The sequence below is a fragment of the Dunckerocampus dactyliophorus genome, chromosome 12 (assembly GCF_027744805.1).
Source record: "Dunckerocampus dactyliophorus isolate RoL2022-P2 chromosome 12, RoL_Ddac_1.1, whole genome shotgun sequence".
In the NCBI taxonomy this organism is placed as follows: Eukaryota; Metazoa; Chordata; class Actinopteri; order Syngnathiformes; family Syngnathidae; genus Dunckerocampus; species Dunckerocampus dactyliophorus.
This window is the reverse complement of record NC_072830.1, coordinates 27,093,581-27,115,438: the sequence shown is the minus strand read 5'-3', so window position 1 is coordinate 27,115,438 and position 21,858 is coordinate 27,093,581. Positions and strand designations below refer to the sequence as shown.

Sequence of the window (21,858 nt, the reverse complement as noted above, 5' to 3'; positions counted from 1 at the left end):
ATTGCTGCATGTGATGTGCCTCATGTGGTCTGTGTGCAGCGTCAGGTTTCATTTACGTTCCGACTTGCACTCAAATTCGACTTGCAATGTGTCAGAGAATAGGGAACTCATTCGTTACCCGAGGATCGCAATTTAGAGGTTTCTTACTGCCGCTTTATAGGAAATATTATTTATCGGCTGATTCGGCCCAGTTACACACTAAAAAGGAAGCATGAAGCTAAAACACGGACAAGGTAAGACGTCAGTTCAGCAGGAGTCTCAAAGTTGAATGAAACCTTCAATTGGTGAAACACTCGAGTCTCAAAATCTGGAGACTCTAGACTCTAATGAAAAAGAGGAGATAATAAATGAACTTTATCAGCCTAATCTCCCTCGACACTAAAGCAATTTATTACAGCTCACTTAGCACTTCCTGTACTGAAGTCCGCTGCTTCACGGCACTCATTTCTTGACAAAACCCAGACCACTTGTGACTGCAATGAAAAGAGGTTAAGGCAAAAGACTTGAGATGAATACAGGAGGGATGTCCGTTAGCATCTGGGACGCTAGCTGTTAGCCAGCTTGTCGATCTTGCTCAGTAGTGAATTCACGTTTCCCGAGATAACAGGAAGTACCGAACCCTTGAATCTCCACTTCCTTGCTAGACGCCTGACTTTTATCTTAGCCCCGGCTCTGCCGCCTCGATATCAGTGGGTAGACAGGGAATCACACCAATGCGGGACATCTCTCCCTCTCTCATGGCACGTAAAAATGTGCTTGAATAAACAAACAGAGCTGCTTGAAAGGCAGCCACTCGTGGTGGCGGTGTTAATTCCACGGCAGGAGATATGTTGCACATATTGGTAATTGACAGTTGGAAAAAGGTTGATAGGTAGGTAGGTAGGTAGGTAGCTACATAGGTAGATATAATAAAATAAATAGAATAATATCTAAATAAATAAATACAGAACCGATCACATCAAATCTGTGGTGCAATAATACAGTACATAATCAATAATAATAATACATAGTAACAATAATACATAAGGTAATACGTTCAGTACTGTCCAGTCCAGTCCTTCCACGACAGGAGATACGTGATGGTACACATATCGGTATCGGTATATATCGGTGTCGAAAATTGAGTTGGCCAATATCGGCATATCGGTTATCTGCAAAAAAACACTATCCGACATCCCTAGAATAGACACGTGTAAGTTAGGTGAAATGTAACTTTTTGTCAAGTGTGTACTTAAACCCGCGATGAGTACGTAAACCAGGGTCGCCCCTGGCAAAATGAGGCTCTAACCAAAAAAAATAAAAATAAAATACATTGAACCCCCCATAGGTAGCTGTGGTCACCACATCTGCAGGTCCTAACTGACTCATTAAAAGCTATTTTATACTATTTGATTTGAACATGAATTTAGTTCGACTGTTTTGGAGTAAGACGTGGGAAATTTCAATAAATTAATTTCAATTCAATAAATTGTTTTAGTGCAAAAGAGCAAACAAACAAACAAACAAAATCGGATCGAACTCATGCCCTCTGCCTTAAAAGGCAGCAGCTGGACCATTACACCACCAGCGACTGAGAGTCATGAAGGTGGATTCTGTTATTTTTGCTGCGTGCTGTCAATCATTGTGGCATGGTGCGGCGTCACATTACCAGCCTTTTTTTCCTCTCCTGCCTCGGGTCGACTTGGTGCTCCGTGCCTCGCGGCAGCAATGCACATGGAGGGGCCCTACATACCCGCGGGGGCTTTTGACCACAAATGCACCATCAGGACCAACAGGTTGAGCAGTGTGATTTCATACAAGACAAGGATCTGAGAAGATACAATTGCATCTCTGATGTGGCAACCTTTAGATTTTTGGGGTTTTTTTAGGTAAATGTCAGTGTGGCTGTGAATTTATCGATGTGATGTACCGTTGAATCCTCTCTGCAGGAATAAGACAGGGATACTGGGCTGGAGGAGCGAGAAGACTGAGACGGTGAATGGATATGAAGCCAAGGTAAGACTGTCCAGATTATTAGCAAAACTCACTTGGATATTTCCCGACACTTCAACGCAAGCGTGCTTTCAGAAAGTTATTTTTAACTCTGCGAGCCTCATTTTTAAACGACCCTCGAATGATCTTCAGAATGTGTCAGCAGTGCCCCAAACTATCTGTCCCGAGTTTCTCTGTGACGAGGACAAACAACATAAATGTCCTCGACCCCATTTGTTTTCCGAAGCGCCACGAGGGATCGATCTGAGACAAGCGTCAGAGATGGAGCACCGTCTATCACGAGTGGTTTAGAAGCAATTCAGACAGCCTCAGCAGTTACGATGCTGTTTTCTACATCACTGATCCGGAGTTAAGATGGGAAACATAAACAGACAAGCTCAGCTGACCTGCTTTGTTCTCACCTGGTGACTATTTTGGCTTCTTTCCGTCTCTTGGAGCGTAGATCTCCGAGAGACCATCATCGTGTGATGGATTGTGTACTGCTCTGTATGTTGTTGCGGGGTGAATGTTTTGTACCTTTTTATGATGGTGATAAAAATGAGTGGTTATTTATCGCTCCAAGCCACATCATTTGGTACATTGCTTTCTCATCATCATAATTCTCAGCTTTTCTTTTCTTTTTAGGTGTATGCTGCCTCAAATGTAGAGCTTATCACCAGGACCAGAACAGACCATTTGTCAGACCAGAACAAGAACAAGATTAAGGGTATGTCACTGTTAATGTAATATTCTTAAAGGGGACCTATTATGCTTTTCCCCTCTTCTGACCTGTAAATGTTGTTACAGTGTTGTGTTCTCGTGTTAAACGGTGCCAACGCGTCAGATAATGAGGCTTGCGCATTTGGAAGTGAGACCTGAAAGCAGTTTGGGAGTTCCATTCACGTCATTGCAACCCGGACTTCCTTCTATGGGCATGTCCAGGCAAACACTGCAGAAACGCCCTCCCCCCGCTCTGCTTCGCTCTGCTCTGTTTAGTGCGTTAGCACGTATGGCTCCCTGAAGAGGCAAGCATCAGGCAGAAGTGGTTGGAGTTGCCAGCAAGAGAAAAATATGCTCATCTGTCAACGGCATTTCACACGGGACTGTTTTGGGAACATGGGCCAATACGAAACTGGACTATCCACAAACTGTTGCTGAAGCCCGACGCCTTTCCGACGTTACTTGGTCGTGTTGAAGACTCAGGAGAGCAACCTGGAAGTAACAATTTATCAGTGTCCTAACTGTGTTTATTTTGTGTAAGTAATCGTATAAAAGGGGTTCGGCAGATGTCCGGAAGTCCTCGGGAGCGCTTGGGAGTGGGACCAATCACAGCGGAGTGGGCGCGGCGGGAGACGTGCCTGGAGCAGGGCAGGGGGTAGAGTACACTACACAGACCGTTTGGGCGGGAGGCAGGAAACACCGCAGGAAGACGCGCAGAGTCTGGAAGATCTAGAAAGCTCTCTGTGCAGCTGCTCTATAGGAGTCCAGAATTCCATACAAAGGTTGGAAAATGAGTATAATACGTCCCCTTTAAAGACACTCATGGAGTGGGCTTTGCATAGAGTTGTTGCTCACAAGGACAGCAGTTTTAAATGCTATGTCATGTTTGAGACGAACCCATGCTCACCTTCATTCAATGGCATCGCCCTGATGCGTTGTTTGGGCACCTGATTCCACTCCAGGGTAGGGCAAACAGAATACTTCGTGACATGCAATACCGTACGAAAATCGAATCAGATAAAAACCGGGGCATATGAAAACCGAGGCTTGGCTGTATTGACTTTGACTGGTTTTGTTGGACTCTGATCCCAAAATTAAGCAGAATTAACAGGCATTGACTGTGCCTGGACCGTGACTGTGCGCTGAATCTAAAATGTGAACCTCAAGTAGCCTCCAAAGTTGAACACAATCCATTCTGTGACACTGGTTGACTTTCAAGTTCTCATTTGAAAACACAGGAAGTCATGTAAAGTGAGTTAAGTTGTTCCAGGCTCACACTGTCTTCATGATAAAACAGGAAATGTTGAAGTAACATTACTGTCTCTTCATGGTATTGTGACAATTGTGTTTTTTTAAGTAATTTTAGCTGCTGTGTGTGTCCGAGCAGGTGGGAAGACTCCCCTGCAGAACTTCCTCGGCATTGCAGAGCAACACGTGGGCCTGAACAATGGGGTGGGTTGTCCATTAGTCCATTAGAATTTGATTCATTTGAATGTACCAATCTAATCATATTTGCTTTAGAATCAAAAACGATTTGTGCTCTGTTTTAGTCTAAGAAGTATTTAGAGTATTTCCAGTTTGTGCCATTGCTCTACAGGCCCTTGTCACCCAGATGTCAAGTCCTGCAGTGACCAACCCATCAGCACTGACAGCTGAAGAATACTTCAACCCCGGCCCATCACCAACTCTGAGGGACATTGGCCACCCGTGCCAACTCACCACTAAGACCCAGAGGTGAGGCAGCAACAGACAGAGGCAGCCATGCATACATGACCTTGCCCTCTAAAGTCACTGCCGAGTGGTTGTCAAACTGACGAAACCAAAAACAGTGGGACCTTCTCCTGCGTTTATTGCATTTCTTTGCCTTGATAACCTGCAAGGCATCGGCAAATGTGTCTGTTTGCTGTGATGAATGGTGTAAAAAAGTCAGAATTAGGGATGTCCCATAATATCGGCCCTCCGATATTATCGGCCCGATACTGGCAATATCGGTTAATAATATCGGGTATAATAAAAAACTGCTGTATAAACTGTATAGGCCTATGGGCTCCCGTACTTGCCGTCGTCATGTACATGGAAATACTTTGTGACGTCCAGTGTTATTCATCGCAGTCAGAACTGGGCTTCAATGTGTTGAAACCACGGGCGCTAACTCGTTAGCTTGTAGCGACGCCGGCACGGTCTCGCTGTCACTGTTGTCGGTCGACATTTTTACCCACGTCGAGGGTCACCAAATGTGAAGATGCGATTCACAACGAGACAGGCGTCGAGGTAGGCGGCACCAATCAGTTTACTCTCCACTCAACTTAACAACGAGCAGCAACTCTTTAGCAATAGCTAAGTGGCTACAACAAACTCACGGCCCGGAAACGAAATAGATAGAAAGATAGAAAGATACGTTATTAATCGCCAAGAGAAATATTATGGGTATATTGTGGGTCACCAATGTGTTAATTCAGGGAAAATGTGATGTTACACATATCGGTATCAGTTGATATCGAAATCGGAATTTGAGAGTTGGACAATATCGTCATATTGGTTACAGACATCCCTAGTTATAATGATCATTTAGCTAATTTGTGCCTATCCATACGTGTAGGTGGGATGGTACCCAGTGAAACGAGGGTAACTAGATCATAAATTCAACCAATCTATGCATCCATTTTCTGTTCCACTTATCCTGGGTTAGGGTTCGTCCTCCTTGCTGACTTCGGGCGAGAGGCGGGGTGCACCCTGGACTGGTCGCCAGCCAATCGCAGGGCACATATAGACAAACAACCATTCATACTCACATTCATATTTAGAGTTGCCAATTAACCGAACGTGCATGTTTTTGGAATGTGAGAGGAACCCGGAGTACCTGGAGAAAACCCACGCACGCAACATGCTAGCCACTCATCCACCGTGCAGCCCCAGCATATTTTAACAATATTTTCACTTTCACTGAAAAAAAAAAAAATCTTCTCCGGGTCTGCCGAAGCAGAACAGCTTCCAATCCGCTCATAACACATCCTGTTGCAGGTAAGTCCGATCTTCAAAATAAAAGAACCACACAGTAGGTAGTCGGGACTTGATCACAATTCCTCTTATTTTCCCCTTTTTTTCTGGGAAAATTCTTCCAAACAGCATAAATGAATGGTGGAGGGCCTGATAGTTTAACTGAGCCAGGCATGGCCTCTTTTTTGTCATATTTAGTATTCAGCTCACTGTTGATCACCGTCTAATTAAAGGTGAGATCACATGATGAGCTTGCAATGCCGCGCTCATTAACAGTTCATCTCCGGTGTCGGGATCAATTGGCCAAATGATTCATGAGGCTTGTCGACCGTCACTGTTAACAGATCTATCTGACCTACGTCTATATGAAAGTGTCATCAGGTATCTCAGTTCATTATTAAGAAGCGTCTCTTGCATCCAGATTCAAGGCAAAGCTGTGGCTGTGCGAGTCCCATCCTCTCTCGCTGGCAGAGCAAGTGGCGCCCATCATCGACCTCATGGCGATTTCCAACGCTCTTTTTGCCAAACTGCGTGACTTCATCACACTCCGCTTGCCGCCCGGCTTCCCCGTCAAGATTGGTGAGCACTGAAGAAGCAGGGTTAAAATGATGGCTGGTAGAAGGAAGATGGAAAGGTTAATTAATAGCCATACTGTGTAAATGGAAGAAGAGGAAGTGAGGGAACAGGATGAGCATGAGGTGATGATGCATCAAATGTCATTTTTACCTCCCGCAGAGATCCCTCTGTACCACATTCTCAACGCCAGAATAACCTTCAGCAACCTGAACGGCTGTGAGGAGGGGGCGAGCGTACGCCCCGACAACGAAGCCGGGGTGGAAGGGGACGGACAGAGGTACACCCTGAGGACAGACACCCCCTCTCCTGGAAGTGACTCCTCCAGTGTCTCCAGCTCCAGTTCCACCAGTAAGGACACATGAAAATCTATGCTAGGTGACTGCTTGAGTGAAGGATTCAGCGTTTTTTCCGCATCCAAAAATGATCAATGCTGAATGTTTTAATGAGGCGTACTGACATCACCATTTCTCAAAGGATTCACTCAGTCAGAGAACAACGTGCAGCAGAACGGGTGAAATATCGAACGTCTACTATGAGAGGATCACAGGCGAGATCACAAAAATGAATGATGCAGTGAAGCTTCGTGTTATGAAATGACCGGTAGATTATTGTACTCGTGCTGCTTATCCGGAAGGCCGTGGGCTTCGGAAACAGACGGTTTTGTCCCGCTGCAGGTAAAAATAAATTGCAAATCATTTTCAAGTCCGTGATGGTCTAGTGCAGGGGTGTCCAAACTTTTGCCACATGCTGCAAAATGGAAGGAAGCAAGGGACACTTGGATATTTCGTAAAGCAACACGTGTACATATGCTAAAGCGGGCCGTACACCCTGATGTACGTGCTCCAATGTGCAAAAATGGGGACAATCTCAAGAGACGCGCACGGATTTTTAAACCCGCAGACAGCCTGCAAAGCCCGTAGGAAGAAAATTGGGATGCAAATTATTTTCTGGGGTGCAGAAAAAACTGCACCTCAGTTTTGTGATTTAGGTCAAAAAGTGTCCCATCAGTGTGAACTTTGGTCTTTACTCTTTTTTTCTCATTTTTGCTGTTTTTTTAATTTTACAAAATATTTCAAATTTCTTCTTAAATAATCTTTGTAAATTTTCTTCTCATAATGTTATGGCTTTTAAAAAATGACATTTGTATTTTTTCCTTTAATATTTAAACTCTATGGTACTAAAGTTACATTCTTTTTGCTCACAATATTAAGCGTTTATCCTCGTAAGACGATGACTTTTTTTCCCCCAATATTTCAACTTTTTTGTGAAATAATCTTTTTACTAACACACAACTAACATTACGTCACAAGTCTCAAAAAGTTTAACAGAAAACTTGTTTTTATAGTTTTACAATGATAGTTTTAAATGCATAAAACAATTGACGAATGGAAGGGATAAATGAACATTTAAGGTTCCTTTTACCTTCACTGAAGACGTGATTGTTGCCAAAGACATGATGTGGCAGCGAGATCCACACGGACACCACCTTCGTGTTTTGCCGTGAGTTCTTTCTTGATTTCAACAGTGTTTCTCACCTTCTTTATCAAATGCTGGTACATGCAACTTTCTTTGGCTCCATTTTGGATTATGTTGCAGCCGTGATCAAAACAAAAAGCAGAGACGTCTTCTGGAACGTATTATTGGTGCTAATCAAGGTTCCACTGTGTAACTTTTCATTTTTATGATAACTCTTCTTCATATAATTGTAGGCTTTAGGCAGCTGGATTACTATTAAAAAACAAGCTTGGTCCTGAAAAAGCCAAGGGGTTGTGATGTGTCGACATGTCCTTATTTGCGTCGTGTGATGTTGTGTAAGAATTCATCCTTTCCATCTCTGGAGCTTCAACCCAAAAGCCGTGGTTTAAAGCAGCAGCGTCTGTGCGGTGCGGAGCTTTCATGTTCAATGCATCTAAAAACCTCTCTGGAAATGCTGGATTTTATCGTGTACGATTGTTTGGACTTATAGTCATATGGGAAACTGAGTCATGCAGGTTTGAAGAGAAAGCCTGACTTTCTGACATTTTGTCAAACCCCCCCCTTTCCAAACATGTTATTTCATCTCCCTACCTTGACTGGAGTGTCACATATAACACATCTTCCCATCTCTCGCCCTTTTGCCTTCCCTGTGTGCGCAGTGTCGTGTCGAGTCGGAGAGATCCCCCCCTGTGTGTTTGAGCCCCCGCCTGGATACACCATGCTTGGAGGCAAACAGAGAGACAGCATGAGGGAGGAGGAAGAGGACCTGCTGCAGTTCGCCATTCAACAGAGTCTGCTCGAAGCCGGCTCGGAATACGATCAGGTGATGCGATGCTCCTCTGAGATTGAAAAGGCAGCCGTGCCCCCATCCCTTGGTGACTTTTCCATCAAAGCAATCTCAAAAACCCGCTTGTGCAGGACGTTACATGAAGTTCGAGTGCGCTGTTATTATGAATGTGGTTGTGGCGTTATAGTCCACATGAACACATCATGGTGCCCCAGCGTTTGTGGTACGTGAGCTACAAACTATGTTTGCTCCTTTTTGGTAAGCTTGTAAAACTTTATTGACATTGTTTGCCCGTGCAGTACAAATGACTGCACTAAATTCAGAGCAGGGCTTTAGGAAAAAAGTGGCGAGTGTCAGCGTAAGAACAGCCGATTTGACAGAGAAATCAATGAGGAGAATAATTGGCTGCGATGGTGTGAGCAAAGACACGGGATCGGGCGCCGTTTTCGAGATCCCCACACTCCTGGTCCAGATCGTCCTTGGCATCCCTCCAGAGGGAGACGGGGCCAAACAAAAATAGGTAGGAAGAGGCAGGTCATCCTCAAAGTCCTTGCAGGCAGGAGGATAATGTGGAGGAGGCAAAGTGACAGCTTTGCTTCGTGTCAACTACTTTACAAAGTGATGAGCAAAGTCATTTGAACTCCCTTTTCAGAGCAGGACGGCCCGTTAGGGACCATATGGACATCCATTTGCACTGTCATTATTTAATCAAGGTTGAAAAGTCACATTTTTTTTGTAATTAAAGCCACAAAAATACCAGTGAAGCTCGGCCTATCACGATAATTGATAAATCGATTAATCTCTCCTCTCTTTACCGCTGGATGACAAGAGGGTTCACTCTGCACATCAATGAAGTTACTTTCATGAATGTTCGTCTCGGTCGTTGTTAATTTCACGTCGGCAGTTGGATATTCGGCTCCGTAGCAACAGCAGCAGTTCCCCCTCACTGTACGGGGACTGCTCTCATGGTGCGCTGAGCTCGCACGAGAAGAGCGTGTGGAAATATTTCCCCAACGGGCCGCTCATTCACAGCAGCGTGTCCTCACAAACGCTAACTGACCCTCTCCTGGACGAAACATGTCGAGTCGGCAACCGGGAATATAGGCGAATATCAAAAAACTTTGATATAAAAATAGCTTACATGAATAAAGCTATTGCAATCGTATCTGCAATTTTACTTAAAAGCTTGACATTCCAATTACAATGTTAAATACTCTTGAAACATTAAAGTTTATTGCTTTTGGTATGATGCACTCGCATTATTATGCCATATAATTAATGAAAAAGTGATCTAAAAAAAATGATGTCGATAAAATCGAGTATCGACAATAATTTGTAGCACAATTAGCATTCAGCAAAATTTGCTATTGTGGCAGGCCTAACTGTAGCAATAACTTAAAATAATGATTGTGGCAAAAGTGCATTTCTGTGGCAGTGTACAGGTGCATCTCAATCTTGTGCCCTTTAGGGTCACGGGTGAGGTGGAGCTTTTCCCACAGACACATGCTGTATATACAAACAACCATTCACACATATGGACAATTTAGAGCAGGGTTTTGACTCGCGGGCCACACTGGGTAAAAAAATTTGGCCATCTAAATATAGGTGGCATCAAACAGCAAGTTAACGCATCACATAAATCAACAACTAAGCGCTAAACATAAAACGCCAAACGACCGCAAGGCATGCCGGGTAGTCCAGTTGCAACAACAGTATGAACTATGAACAATCAAACTTTGGCTATCAATCACGGGCCGCAATTTGCCCACCCCTGATTTACAACCTAGAATAAACCTAACATGCATGCTTTTGGTATGAGGGAAGAAGCCGGAGTACCCGGAGAAAACCCACTCAAACTCCACACAGACTTTGAGGCCAACATGCTAACCACTCATTCGTGTGGCAATAAATCAGAATAGCGTGCATCAGCACCAGGCGTTTGATTTAGGAGAGCAACCAATGACTCAGGAGGTTTTTGCAGTTCATTTGTTGATGAGAATGTGAAGCAGTCGTTTACAATAGTCAACTTTTTGACTTCTTTTTCTTTATTTTAAAAGGAAAACTGCACTTTTTTTTGGAAAGATGCCCATCATTTACAATCCTTGTACACATTTCTCTCTTTTCTGTGCGTTCTCAGGAGACAAAACGAGTTAGTATGAGCCAGCTAACATTGCACGTCATGGGAGGCACATATTGTGACGCTAAAGCCCTAACAAAAAAAGTGTTCCATTTCCATAACTGACCTGTATGTTAACCAGGCTGCAGCGATGTTGCTATTGTAGCAGCTAACACGAACAACTATATTTATCTGGCGGACTGACACGACGCCTCGCTAGTCTCAGCGTCACTCACAACGCCTCAATGCAACGGGACAGATGGAAGAGTGGATACTACTGGCTCTCAATTTCGTTACGAAGACAAAACAAGATGTTCGTTTGCTGTCAGCATTTTTTTACCTGAGGACTGGAGCACAGGTGTTGTCCTGGAAGACACAACCATCCCAGTGAGAGCGGACCTTGTAAGTGTCGTTGCTGTTTCTATGCCGCTGCTGTTGATGGAAGTAGCGTTAGCTCCCATGTCAAGCCAATGCGCCTCGGAAAGAAGATGTGGTAATGTTTTAAATCATCCAAGTACGGTAAGAGACTGTAAGTATTACATGCGATCATCAGCGTACTTGTTACTGCATGATCACAGCATGCATACTGTATAAAACGATAAAAGGTTTTTTTAGAGGGCTTCATAGTCGAAATAGGTACCTCCCATGACGTCCAACGTTAGCTGGCTCATCCTAACTCGCTTTCTCTCGTGAGGAATCACAGAAAAGGGAAAGAAATATGTGTTCATGTTCCACATTAGGATTGTGGATGCGAAAAAGGTGCAGTTTTCCTTGAATTAGTAAAAGGAAAGAAAACAACAAGGAAGTTAAACAAGTCAAACCCAATCCCAGATTTACAACATATAATAGAAATACATAAATTGACAAAACAAATATAGTATTCAAGTATTACACAAAAAGCAACACAAAAAGCTCATAAAATGAATTACAATAACAGCATTTATGATTATTCTTATCATCACCGCTAATAATATATAACAATAAGATAATGGCTTACACTTGCATTGCGTCTTACGAGCTTCACAAGCTCCCCTAAACGCCACACTGTAGCCATCATTCATTCATTCATTTTAATACTACAACTTTTTGACTATTTAGCACATTTTATGAGATACTGAATTTGGAGTTTCTCTACGAGGCACTGCTACTATTTTTCAGTGGACACTCTGAAGGTGAACGCAGTCTACTTCAGGACGACTGGTGCGCTGCACCGTTTTAACATTCGTAACGTGCGTGATTCATTTCCAATGAACCGGACTGTGGGAGAATTAGTGAACTCGAGTGACAGAATGAACAGCCGGCAGCTTCAGTATTTCTTGTTGTTTGTATTCCTGACTTCCTGTCCTCCTCTCGTGTCTCTAGGTGACCATCTGGGAGGCACTGACCAATAGCAAGCCAGGAACACATGCCTTGTCATGTGACCCAAGCCGCCTGGAGAGGTCAGCCTTAGATGACACAAGTGAACATGTTGTCTCCTGGCGTTGGCGCTTGCGCTTCATTCTCCACACCTTCTGTCTTCTGCGAGGGCACTTATCAGGGAAAAACAGATAAAAGATGGCGCTCGTGTCCTCTAAAGGCCGATCGCAGCAAAAGCAAATCTCACAGCTGTCAGGATGAAAACGATGCATCCTGCTGCCTCGCCCTCATTGTCTCCGACTTCCTGTCGCTGCTTTGGTCTATTGTTTGTCTTCTTTTCATCCTTCCTTCCATCCCTGACTCACTTCCTGTATACTTGTCCTCCTTTTCACCCGCTTCCTTGTCTCCCGTCAAATATACGTGTTTGGAGAGCGAGCGAGAGATGACTTCCTGCTTGCAGTCGACCGCGCTGATGTTGACTTTAACTTCTTATCTTTTCTCTTGCTGTCTTCCCTGTTTAAAGACTAGTGAATGGGGACACACACACACACACACACACACACACACACACACACACACAGAACATCCACTTCCCTCCCTCCTGACACACACTTGTCCGTGCACGTCTCACTTTTTTAGTCAACATTTCTAAGCAACTCTACATCCAATCCCATCCAATAACCACAAAAGGAGACAGATGCAGAGTTGTTCATCATTCTGTGCGTGTTCTATGAAATCAAATCACCCACCCACCCACATAGTCATGACATTTATTTTTAGCAATCATTTTTGTAAAAAGCAGACTCATGTGAAAACTGAGGTCCCGCTGTAATTGTAGCGATAGCACGACAACAGCATTCACACACACCCACAGCGCTCAGAAACCTGGATGACCTTTGGGTCAACACCTGCCAGCTACCTGTTGCCCCCTCGCTCATATCATTGAGCCTGCAGCGCCACCTAATGCACAAACAGAACATACAAACATATTCTGAATGAGTTAAAATATGTTTCGTGGTTGACCGCGGCCTACTAGTAGTAAAAATAATTTTAAAAAATGCATATTTAAGCAAATTTTTTACGTATTTCAAGAATTTTCAAGCATGAAAATGACTAAAACTAAAAATCAAGTACAAGGCATCAGAAGACGCATTCAAATACTTGTACACGTCGTTGATATGTAGCATTGCACACTGGTCACTAGGTGGCAGTGATGTTACATTGATGAAAGAGTAGCCACTGAAGCTACTCCTGATGCTAACGTGTAAGTCTATATTATGTCTTATTTCGGTCGGCAATGGACCTAAATGGCTTTCTGTCTACAGAAAATAAGCCATTTAATACCTAAATGGGTAAGTTCTAGTGCAGAGGTGACTGTAGGGGTGTTATTTCATGTCTAGAGGGCTCTAATAATGTTAAAACCCATATTTAGAAGGTCGTAAACAGGTTTTTCTACGCTCCAACTACGAAACTATCCCACTTGTAAAAAAGGAATCCTACTTCACGGAAATTCACGTCCGGAACCAATCAACCGCGACAAAGGAGGGATTACCGTCGCCTTTACTTGTCTTCCACGTCATCCCCGCTTGTGTCCCGTCTGTACAGGATCCCCCAGCTGAAGCCTCGCTCCCCCTCCAGCCTCTCCTCCACGCCCTCCAAGAAGCAGGCCACCCCCTGCAGCTACGACGAGCAGCTGCGCATCGCCATGGAGATGTCGGCTCGCGAGCAGGAAGAGGCGGAGCTTCGGCGGCAGAAAGAGGAGGAGGAGCTGCAGCACATCATCCGGCTGTCCCTCATGGAGAAGTGAGCAGACATGAGGGGGTGGGCTGGAAGCCCTTGCAAGCACACTGTAAAGGAATATTTGCCGTGCTTTCATTCCCTGCCATGCGGTGATGATGATGATGGTAACACCTTCCTTCATGGTGTTGCTGAACAACGTTTTTCTGTGTGTTGAAGGGGGGGTTCAAACCAGCTCTGTACAGGGGGTTAACAGTCGCCCCATTTGCCACTCAAGCTGTGGCTTTTACTCTCCAGTGTGATTTAAAATACACACCACCGACAAAAGTGTCCAGATGCACTTCTTCACCAATGAACGCATCAACCAGGTGTTTATTTCCCCCTCAGTCTTCATTTGCAATCTTTGTTTCATGTATAAGGCCCATAAAGACATGTTTGGATCAGTTTGGTGAGGAAGAACATGCAAAAACAAGCGCATCAAACACCTTTGGGATGAACGAGAACAAGTCCAATCTCAGTGTTACACCTGAGACTTCCTGTATTGATGCAGTGACGGCATGGAAATCATACTTTTGCCTCCAATAGCGTAAATCTGCTGATGGAAGAGACATGTGAATGTTTAAACCCTTCACCCATAATGATGTTTGTAATAATAATAATAATAATAATAACAATAATAATAATAATGAACTTGCTCATTTCTAGTAACTTTGTTTTTAATTGCACAAAAATCCAAATGTACTGTATTTACACTGTGGCTAGCGCACACATACAGGATACGACTGTGAATGGATGTACAGTCCACGTGCAGGTGACAAGTTGGGGCACAAACTTAACTGCAGGAGCACAGATTTTGGTAATTTCACGCTGGACATTACGAGAACTGCATGACTAATGTTGCCTTTTCAGAGAAAACAATGGCCAGACATTAATATAACACAAATTGTTTGATGTTTCATCAGCTAAACTCATCGATAGAATACAGCAAAACTGCACATGTTGGAGTGGCCTTTTATTGTGGCCATCCTAAGGCACCCCTGTGCAATAATCACGCTGTCTCATCAACACCCGTAGAAATGGAAGAAAATAGCTGGAATTTTAAGAGAATAAAGTCCAAATAGTAAGAGAAAAAAGTTGTAATCTAACAATAAAGAGGCCGCAATTTTACGAGAAGAAATTCATAATATTGTGAGGGAAAATAATGTAATTTCAGTGGCATTGAGTTGAAAGAAAAAAATGTTTTTTTTTTATATTAGGAGAAACAAACCAAACAAAATAAAGTTGTAATTTTTGAAAAATTATGTTGGGGGGGGGGGGGAGTTATTATTAGGGATGTCCGATAATATCGGCACACCGCTATTGGCATAAAAATGTAATAACAGTCAATATTGGTATCTGGACTTTTCCCTGTAATGAAGGCGATATAGGCCAATGGGCTCCCGTATTTGCCAGTGCGTATATGATGACATCATCAAACCGCCTCTCAAGCGTGTGAACGTGGGTGTCTAGTAAGTAGCGAGCTAGCTCGCTCCTTCCACCATCTATTGTCTGTTTTCTATACCTCTTATCCTCACTGGTAGGATGGTTACAATCCCCGGAAGTAGACAACGGTCAAATCTGACAGTGTGTGTGTGTGTGTGTGTGTGTGTGTGTGTGTGTGTGTGTGTGTGTGTGTGTTCGATTAGGAGAGCCCCTGGGGACGTCAGTGAAAATGCTGCTTTTTCATAGGATAACAGGTGTATTTGCATTCGTAGGTAGTTGTTGTTGTTGCTAGGTAGATTACTTCTTCGTCGTCAATTTCGGATCGGATTTATACTGAGTGTTGGACCACCTCAACTCATACAAGTGCTTTGAAAGTTAAGTCCAACTTTAAGCCTTTTGGAGCATCAGAACAAGATAACAGGTATGTAGGATATAAATCCACTTCAATATCAATCTGTAGATGAAATGTCTTTAAAGTCTGATGGTGCGAATATGTTAATTTTGTGTGTATATGCAATTTGTAGTGTGGAGGGGAAACGAACACAACAGAGATGTGTTCATTTCACGCCAGGAGATATGCGATGTTGCACACATCGGTATCAGAAATGGAGAGTTGGACAATATCGGCATATCGGTTATCGGCAAAAAAGACAATATCGGACATCCCTAGTTACAATATTATGGGAATGAAGTCAAAATATTACAAGAATACATTTTTTTTAAGATTATTTGAGGCGAAAGTTGAAAAAACCCAGCAAAATTAGAAATAAGAAAAACACAGCAAAGGCCGACGTTCCTCCTAATGATATGCTTTTTCACCCACAGTATATTCTTGAAATATACATTAGTTCTTGTCTACATGTATCGCTTTATAAAATATTAAAGTGCATCCTTTCATTTTTCAGTATGTGGCCCCCGGTGCACATAGAAAATGTTCAGCTCATGAAAAATGGGGACAAAAACACAAGTGTTGCATTTATAGTTTTGAGTGTACAGCACAGGTTTTTATTTAAAATGCTTTCCTTTCATTTATTATACAGTGTTCCCTCGTTTAAATAGCCCACAATAAGTGAAATCCGTGAAGTAGCCAACTTTATTATTATTTTTTTTACAATAGTTATATGTTTTAAGGCTGTAAAACCCCTCAGCATACACTTGATACTTTTCTCAGACAGGCATGAACATTTTCTCACATTTCTCTGTTGTTTAAACACTCTCAAAAAAGTTCAAACCTTCATTTGAATTTTAATGATGAACCTACTAGGTTGGACACAAGCAATTGTTAAGTGACTCACGTGTAGTAGTTCTCCCCCAACTGAAGATTCATTTATTCCCTTATGGCGCCCTCCAGCCGCGTAACTTCTGTATTCCTTCTGCATGTCCACAAGTTAGCATCCTCCTCTGCCTTTTGGGCGCTGAATGTTTCGTCGACATTGTGGGTTTCGTCTGGGAGAAACTTGCAAACATAAAAAGACAGCAAGCTAGCTAGACATGACACAGGAGACAAGGCAAGGCGGCACAAGGAGTTTGATTGACAATCGTCTACAAGCCAATCAGGACGCAGAAGCCAGTGGGCGGTGCAGACAGACAAGGAGGGAAGAGCGAGACACTCAAGTTCCCACAATGCAATTCTTCTTAAAGGGCCAGGCTCTGACTGTAGGCATTCCTACACAGTAAAAAAAAAAAAAAAAAAAGCACTAAAATTGAACAAAGAAAGGGGAACCGGGACAGAGCGAGGGAACACTGTATTATTATTTTTTATTTATACTATTACTGTCAATTCCCCCCCCCCCCCCCCCCCCACACACACATAAACAGGATAAATAGTCACATTTCTAGAATGCTGTTCATATCTCTCCAACAGTATAAATTCAAACTAAGCATTATTATCTTTTGTAAAGGCTGAATTTTGGATGCAACTACTGTATTGGCTGTCATTTGACTGTGTAAGTGTGTGTGTAATTAAAACGTATACAAATGTATCCATGATCTACCAATATGGAGCACAGAGATCCTTATTGTCTCCAGGATGCAATATTGCAGAGCTGAAGGCCCTGAAAGTGTGTTGTAATGTAAATAAAAACAAACATGGACAGTTTGATAGAACTTTTCTTTTCATTTTGGACTTTCCACACACCAATTTCAGCACAAAGTGAGACGAGCCATCGCTCTCCTCTTGAATTCACAACGATGCTTGTCTGCTCAGTGATTTTTTTTACTCCAACTGTTTTTATGGGTATGCTAGTCAAGTAAATAAATGTCTTTTGAGTAAGTGTTTTGTCTCGATGTTATCTCATTATTAGCATCTCTGCGCCTTGCCAGCTTGGTAAAGTGTTGGTAAAGTTAATTACAAGTTCTTTAATCCACCACTGATTTAATTAGTAAAATCTAATTATGCACTTGCACCACTTTCTGATGCTGTAATTACAAAAGCATCAGCCCAAAGTGGAGCTTGTGATGTCTTTTTAAGTGGACTTCAGTGTCACCCTTTTCTCGTTAACTCATTTGCGTGAGGAGCACTGGTGGCCTCCAAGTGTTTAATTACGTGCACTAAGCAGTGGGTAAAATGTCAGCGCTGACTGACTCCCCATGGGGGAAGAGTGGCACGTTTTTAAAGAATCCAGAGTTTTTACGGTCCAAAAAACAATGTTATTCAGTAGTACTGTAAATTAAATTCAGACAGATCAAGTACTAGGACCATGTGGAAAATGGCCGCTCAAGCTAGAGCCAGTTTCACTTTAGCCCGACTATACACTCATCTATTGGCTCTTGCATTGGAATCTATGCTTACCAGTGTGTGTACGTATGTTGGGTCTCTCCAACCTCGGAAATAAAAATTTCGCCCATGCCAGTGACATATCGTGGCCAGCAGATGGCAGTAAAGAACAAGTGGACGTGTGCGCGTGTGCGAGGGAAAGAGCAAGTACAAGCAAGTCAAAACAAACTCATGGTATTTATTAACTGCTAAAGCACCAAATAAAAATTTAAAAAAATGTATCAAACGTCAGCTTTGCCCAGGTTAAATTAAAATCTGAGTTAAAGACATCTGTTCACGTGTGGAAAAAACAAAAAAAAAATGATATCAGTGCAAAACATTGTTGCTGAGTAGTTCAAATAAAAGAACACATGAAAAGAGTAAAGTGCATGTTTTGAGAAACAGCCCTCTTGTTGGAGTTTTACTAACTTGTCACAAGCAATGAGGGTCCACACTTGACACATAAAAAAAACACACAAAAAGAAAGAGTGCATGATTCAGTCTGGACATTGTGTGTGTCATCCAGTCCAAACACATCCAGTAGTTGCCATGCAAACACACACGCATCATTGAAACACACCTGCTACACATTGACGTTGGCACACGTGGTGCTGAGTCCACTTGTGTGGGTTCCAGTCCAACAAGCACAGTGAGGTCACATGGTGTTGTATAGCAATGTGGCGGCACGCTGCTTTCTCTCGCTCGCTTTCCTCGAACGTCGCGACGCGTGAGCCCTCCCCTGCTGCCGTGACGACATGGCAGGCGCGCCGCACCCGCCGCCGTCTGGCTCCTCCCTCTCACTCCTCTCCACTCTCGGATGAGTGTGAGAGGTGGACAGCGACGGTGGCGAATAGTCATGGGACGAGCGTGTGGTTTCGCTGAAGGCATTCCGTGTCAGAACTTTCTGCTTCTTCCACGTGTCGTCCCAGTGAGACGGAGACGTGGCGAAAGAGTCGTGGGAGTGCGCTGAAGTGGTCCTGCTGTGTTGCCTCAGGTCTAGGTCGTTGAGGTCGGTGGCTGACAGTTCTAAGCAGTCCAGTTTAGCCAAGGAGGCGGATCTCTTCATGAGAGAAGGTGGGGTGAGGCCCGCCTGGCGGATGCGAGCCTCCAGCTGGATGGCTCGGTGCCATCCGACCGGCTCCAGGAAGCTCTTCCCATCTTGTTTCAGCCGCTGCAACATGTCTAGGGCTGCAGGTGGCGTCTCGGAACATGCCACTTTACAAGACGTTAGCTCGACATCCATGGGGTCCCTCAGGTCTTGAGGCTGCCCCCGGTCCTGGTCCTGGTCTTTGCTGGTTGGGGCCTCTAGGCTGACACCCTCATGGAGGAACGCCTGCAGTTCTCTCAGCGTCTGCTGAATCCTCTCCAGCTCCTGGCTGCCACGAACTAGACGGTTGTGGGCGTCACAGTCGGGGCCACAGCCCCGCTTCCTGCCATGGGACTCAAGGCTCTCATCAGTTTCAGACTCCTGGACTGTGACCCCATCCAGACTGATGGGCTGCTCACTTTGGGTATAGGCGGAGGCATCTACAGACGGTTCATGTTTCATATGGCTTAGGCTGATAGAAGAGTTAGGAGGACAGGAAGTGTTTTGGAGGTTGCCTGGTCTTGAACCTGTGTCCTCTTCATCCTTGGACTTAGCAGTGCCCTCTCCCTGAGTGGACCTCTCTTCTGTGGAGTGCTGAGGAACATGAAGGGGCAGCTCTTCAACATTTAGAGAGGACATTCTGACAGGAGGTTGTTCGTAGCAGGGGGAGGGCAGTGGAGAGCGCTGCATTGCCGCCATCTCCATTTCCTGCCTCAGCTTCTGCTCCAGCTGCTCAGTGGCACGCCGCACCGAGCCTGCCGGCCAGTCACACGGCAGCATGGATGGAGACTGCAGGTGTGAGGCGGGTGTATCGCCGATCTCCACCTCCTCATGATCCGGTCGCACGAGCTGAAGGTTCTGTGATGGTGGAGGGAGGGGTGATGAAGAAGAGCCCGTGGGAGAAGCTAAGGAAGCAACCGGGTGGCTTATGGCTTCGATCTCCGTGACAATATGGCGAACTGATACGGCGTTGTCGTGAGGGTGATGAGGACGTTCGGGGCTGATCTTGTCGTCGTTGTCCTCAGACTGTGGGAAGAGAAAAGGAGGAAAATGACCGTGGTGTTTACGTACAGTAGGACTGTTATACTACGTATGAAAACGCACAACAAGCCAGTAGTTGACGACATCAACATCACTCTAAAGAAACGTGCGCCAAAACCACCTTTTTACGCTTTGTCAGCACATGCAGGGGCGTGATGCAGATGACATCATCAGCCATCTACGACACAAAACTCACATGCGTGCGCGTGCGTTGAAACACAAACGCACCATGAAAGAACTGAAGCCGGGTTACGGTGCCATCTACTGTACAGACTGTCACAAAAACAAATTTTGCTGGTCGATAATTATGCTATAAATTATTGACAATCGATAATTTCAACTTTTTTCATTGTGTCACGTCACATTTGAGCCACTCGGTGTATTCAATCACTACGTAGCTAGCCCCCGCCTCCACATACCGTGACAAAGATGCTGAACAGCTGACAGGAGCCTCACTCTTTCCCTCAATTTGACTATACAACCAATGCGCTCAGACGCAAGCAGAGTGAACCCTCTTGTCATCCAAAAAAAAAAAAAGGTAGCGCCAAATCTATCTGTGGCGGGCCTAATGTATTAGTTTAATACCCCCCCACAATTAAACTGAACGTATGGGAAACACTGCAACAGATTAAGGACTATCAAATGGAACATTTTGAAATTAATTGTTAAGCATTCGGTGGAATGTGTGGAATTTTGAAAAAAATGGGGTGCATGATTAAAAAAATAAAAATATTAGATGCAGAGATCTAATCAGATGCTCAAGCCAACATCCAAACAAAAAAAACCAAAATAGATATCTCTTTACCTGACTTGTCCCATGTCCGCTCTCCTCCTCTTCCTCAATGCCACTGTTGTCGTCACCATCCAGTGACGCGGTCCTCTGTTCAGATAGTCTCTGTGTTCCGTCCTCTTGGGCTAAGCCCACAAACTTTTCCCTGGCGCTGAAGAAGTCAATGATGTCCGAGCTGTGGCTTGACGAGCCGTCAGCGTCACCGCGTCCGTCCATGGTGTCGGTCACATGTAAGCCGCTGGGGTTGTTGTTGTCGTCGTTGTGCTCAGTGGGAAGCGGTGTTGTTAGATGGGCGTTGCTGACGGGGCTCGGCGGGCTGGGCTTGTCGCTGGGTGTACCTGACGGCGATGGTTCCGATGTATCAGAGTCATTGGACATCATGGTGATGGGAGAAAGATCTTCAGAGCTGCTCTGCTCCGGGAAGTGAAGAAACAGCTCCATCGGTTTATTCTCTGGGCTGGCCGGGGGGGTCACATGACACCCGTGAGCACGCTGGGGTTCAGGCGTTGGAGGGAGGATATGGAGCGAGGGCGGAGAATGAGGGATAGTAACAGGTGGCGTGTTGGCGTCTCCTTTCTCTGTGACAAGCGTGGCTGCTTGTGGTGGTGGTGAGGGTGACAAGAGAATGTGGTCGCAACCTGTACCAACAGCTGGTGAGTCACAGGCACCGTTGCAGCGTGTGCCGAGTTCTGGGGTCGATTTTGCAGCGTCATCAGGGTCTGCAACTAGAGCTTGAAGCACGGCCACACCCAGGAAGTGACGCAAGGAGGGAGAGGAATTGTTGTTACTCTGGGAGTCGGCGCGTCCCAGGGAGTGAGATGAGGATTTACACAATGCTTCCGGTCGATCTGACAGGTCACTGTCTGAGTGGGAGCGCCATAGTTTATTATGCCTCTGTTTGCTGCGGAGCACAAATAAATCATAAATAAGTAAAACATGTGAGCACTTCAGGTTTACTTACAGGAAC

At 44.5% G+C, this 21,858-nt stretch overlaps 2 protein-coding genes across 5 annotated transcripts in view; one reads left to right on the top strand and one right to left on the bottom strand.

Moving 5' to 3' along the window:
• The window catches only part of ankrd13b (ankyrin repeat domain 13B), a 41,601-nt gene extending 27,172 nt beyond the window's left edge, over positions 1-14,429 (top strand). For both annotated transcript variants that reach the window (XM_054793791.1, XM_054793790.1), the window contains exons 8-16: positions 1,929-1,995; positions 2,617-2,698; positions 4,079-4,143; positions 4,289-4,425; positions 6,110-6,267; positions 6,424-6,612; positions 8,400-8,563; positions 12,006-12,082; positions 13,605-14,429. In XM_054793791.1, coding sequence (XP_054649766.1) covers positions 1,929-1,995; positions 2,617-2,698; positions 4,079-4,143; positions 4,289-4,425; positions 6,110-6,267; positions 6,424-6,612; positions 8,400-8,563; positions 12,006-12,082; positions 13,605-13,806 — 1,141 coding nt within the window. In that variant the 3' untranslated portion in view covers positions 13,807-14,429. The remainder of the gene's footprint in view (positions 1-1,928; positions 1,996-2,616; positions 2,699-4,078; positions 4,144-4,288; positions 4,426-6,109; positions 6,268-6,423; positions 6,613-8,399; positions 8,564-12,005; positions 12,083-13,604) is intronic.
• Positions 14,430-17,314: 2,885 nt separating this feature from the next.
• The window catches only part of ssh2a (slingshot protein phosphatase 2a), a 33,916-nt gene continuing 29,372 nt past the window's right edge, over positions 17,315-21,858 (bottom strand). For all 3 annotated transcript variants that reach the window (XM_054793788.1, XM_054793789.1, XM_054793786.1), the window contains 2 exons: positions 20,907-21,792; positions 17,315-20,086 (listed from right to left, as the gene is read on the bottom strand). In XM_054793788.1, coding sequence (XP_054649763.1) covers positions 18,629-20,086; positions 20,907-21,792 — 2,344 coding nt within the window. In that variant the 3' untranslated portion in view covers positions 17,315-18,628. The remainder of the gene's footprint in view (positions 20,087-20,906; positions 21,793-21,858) is intronic.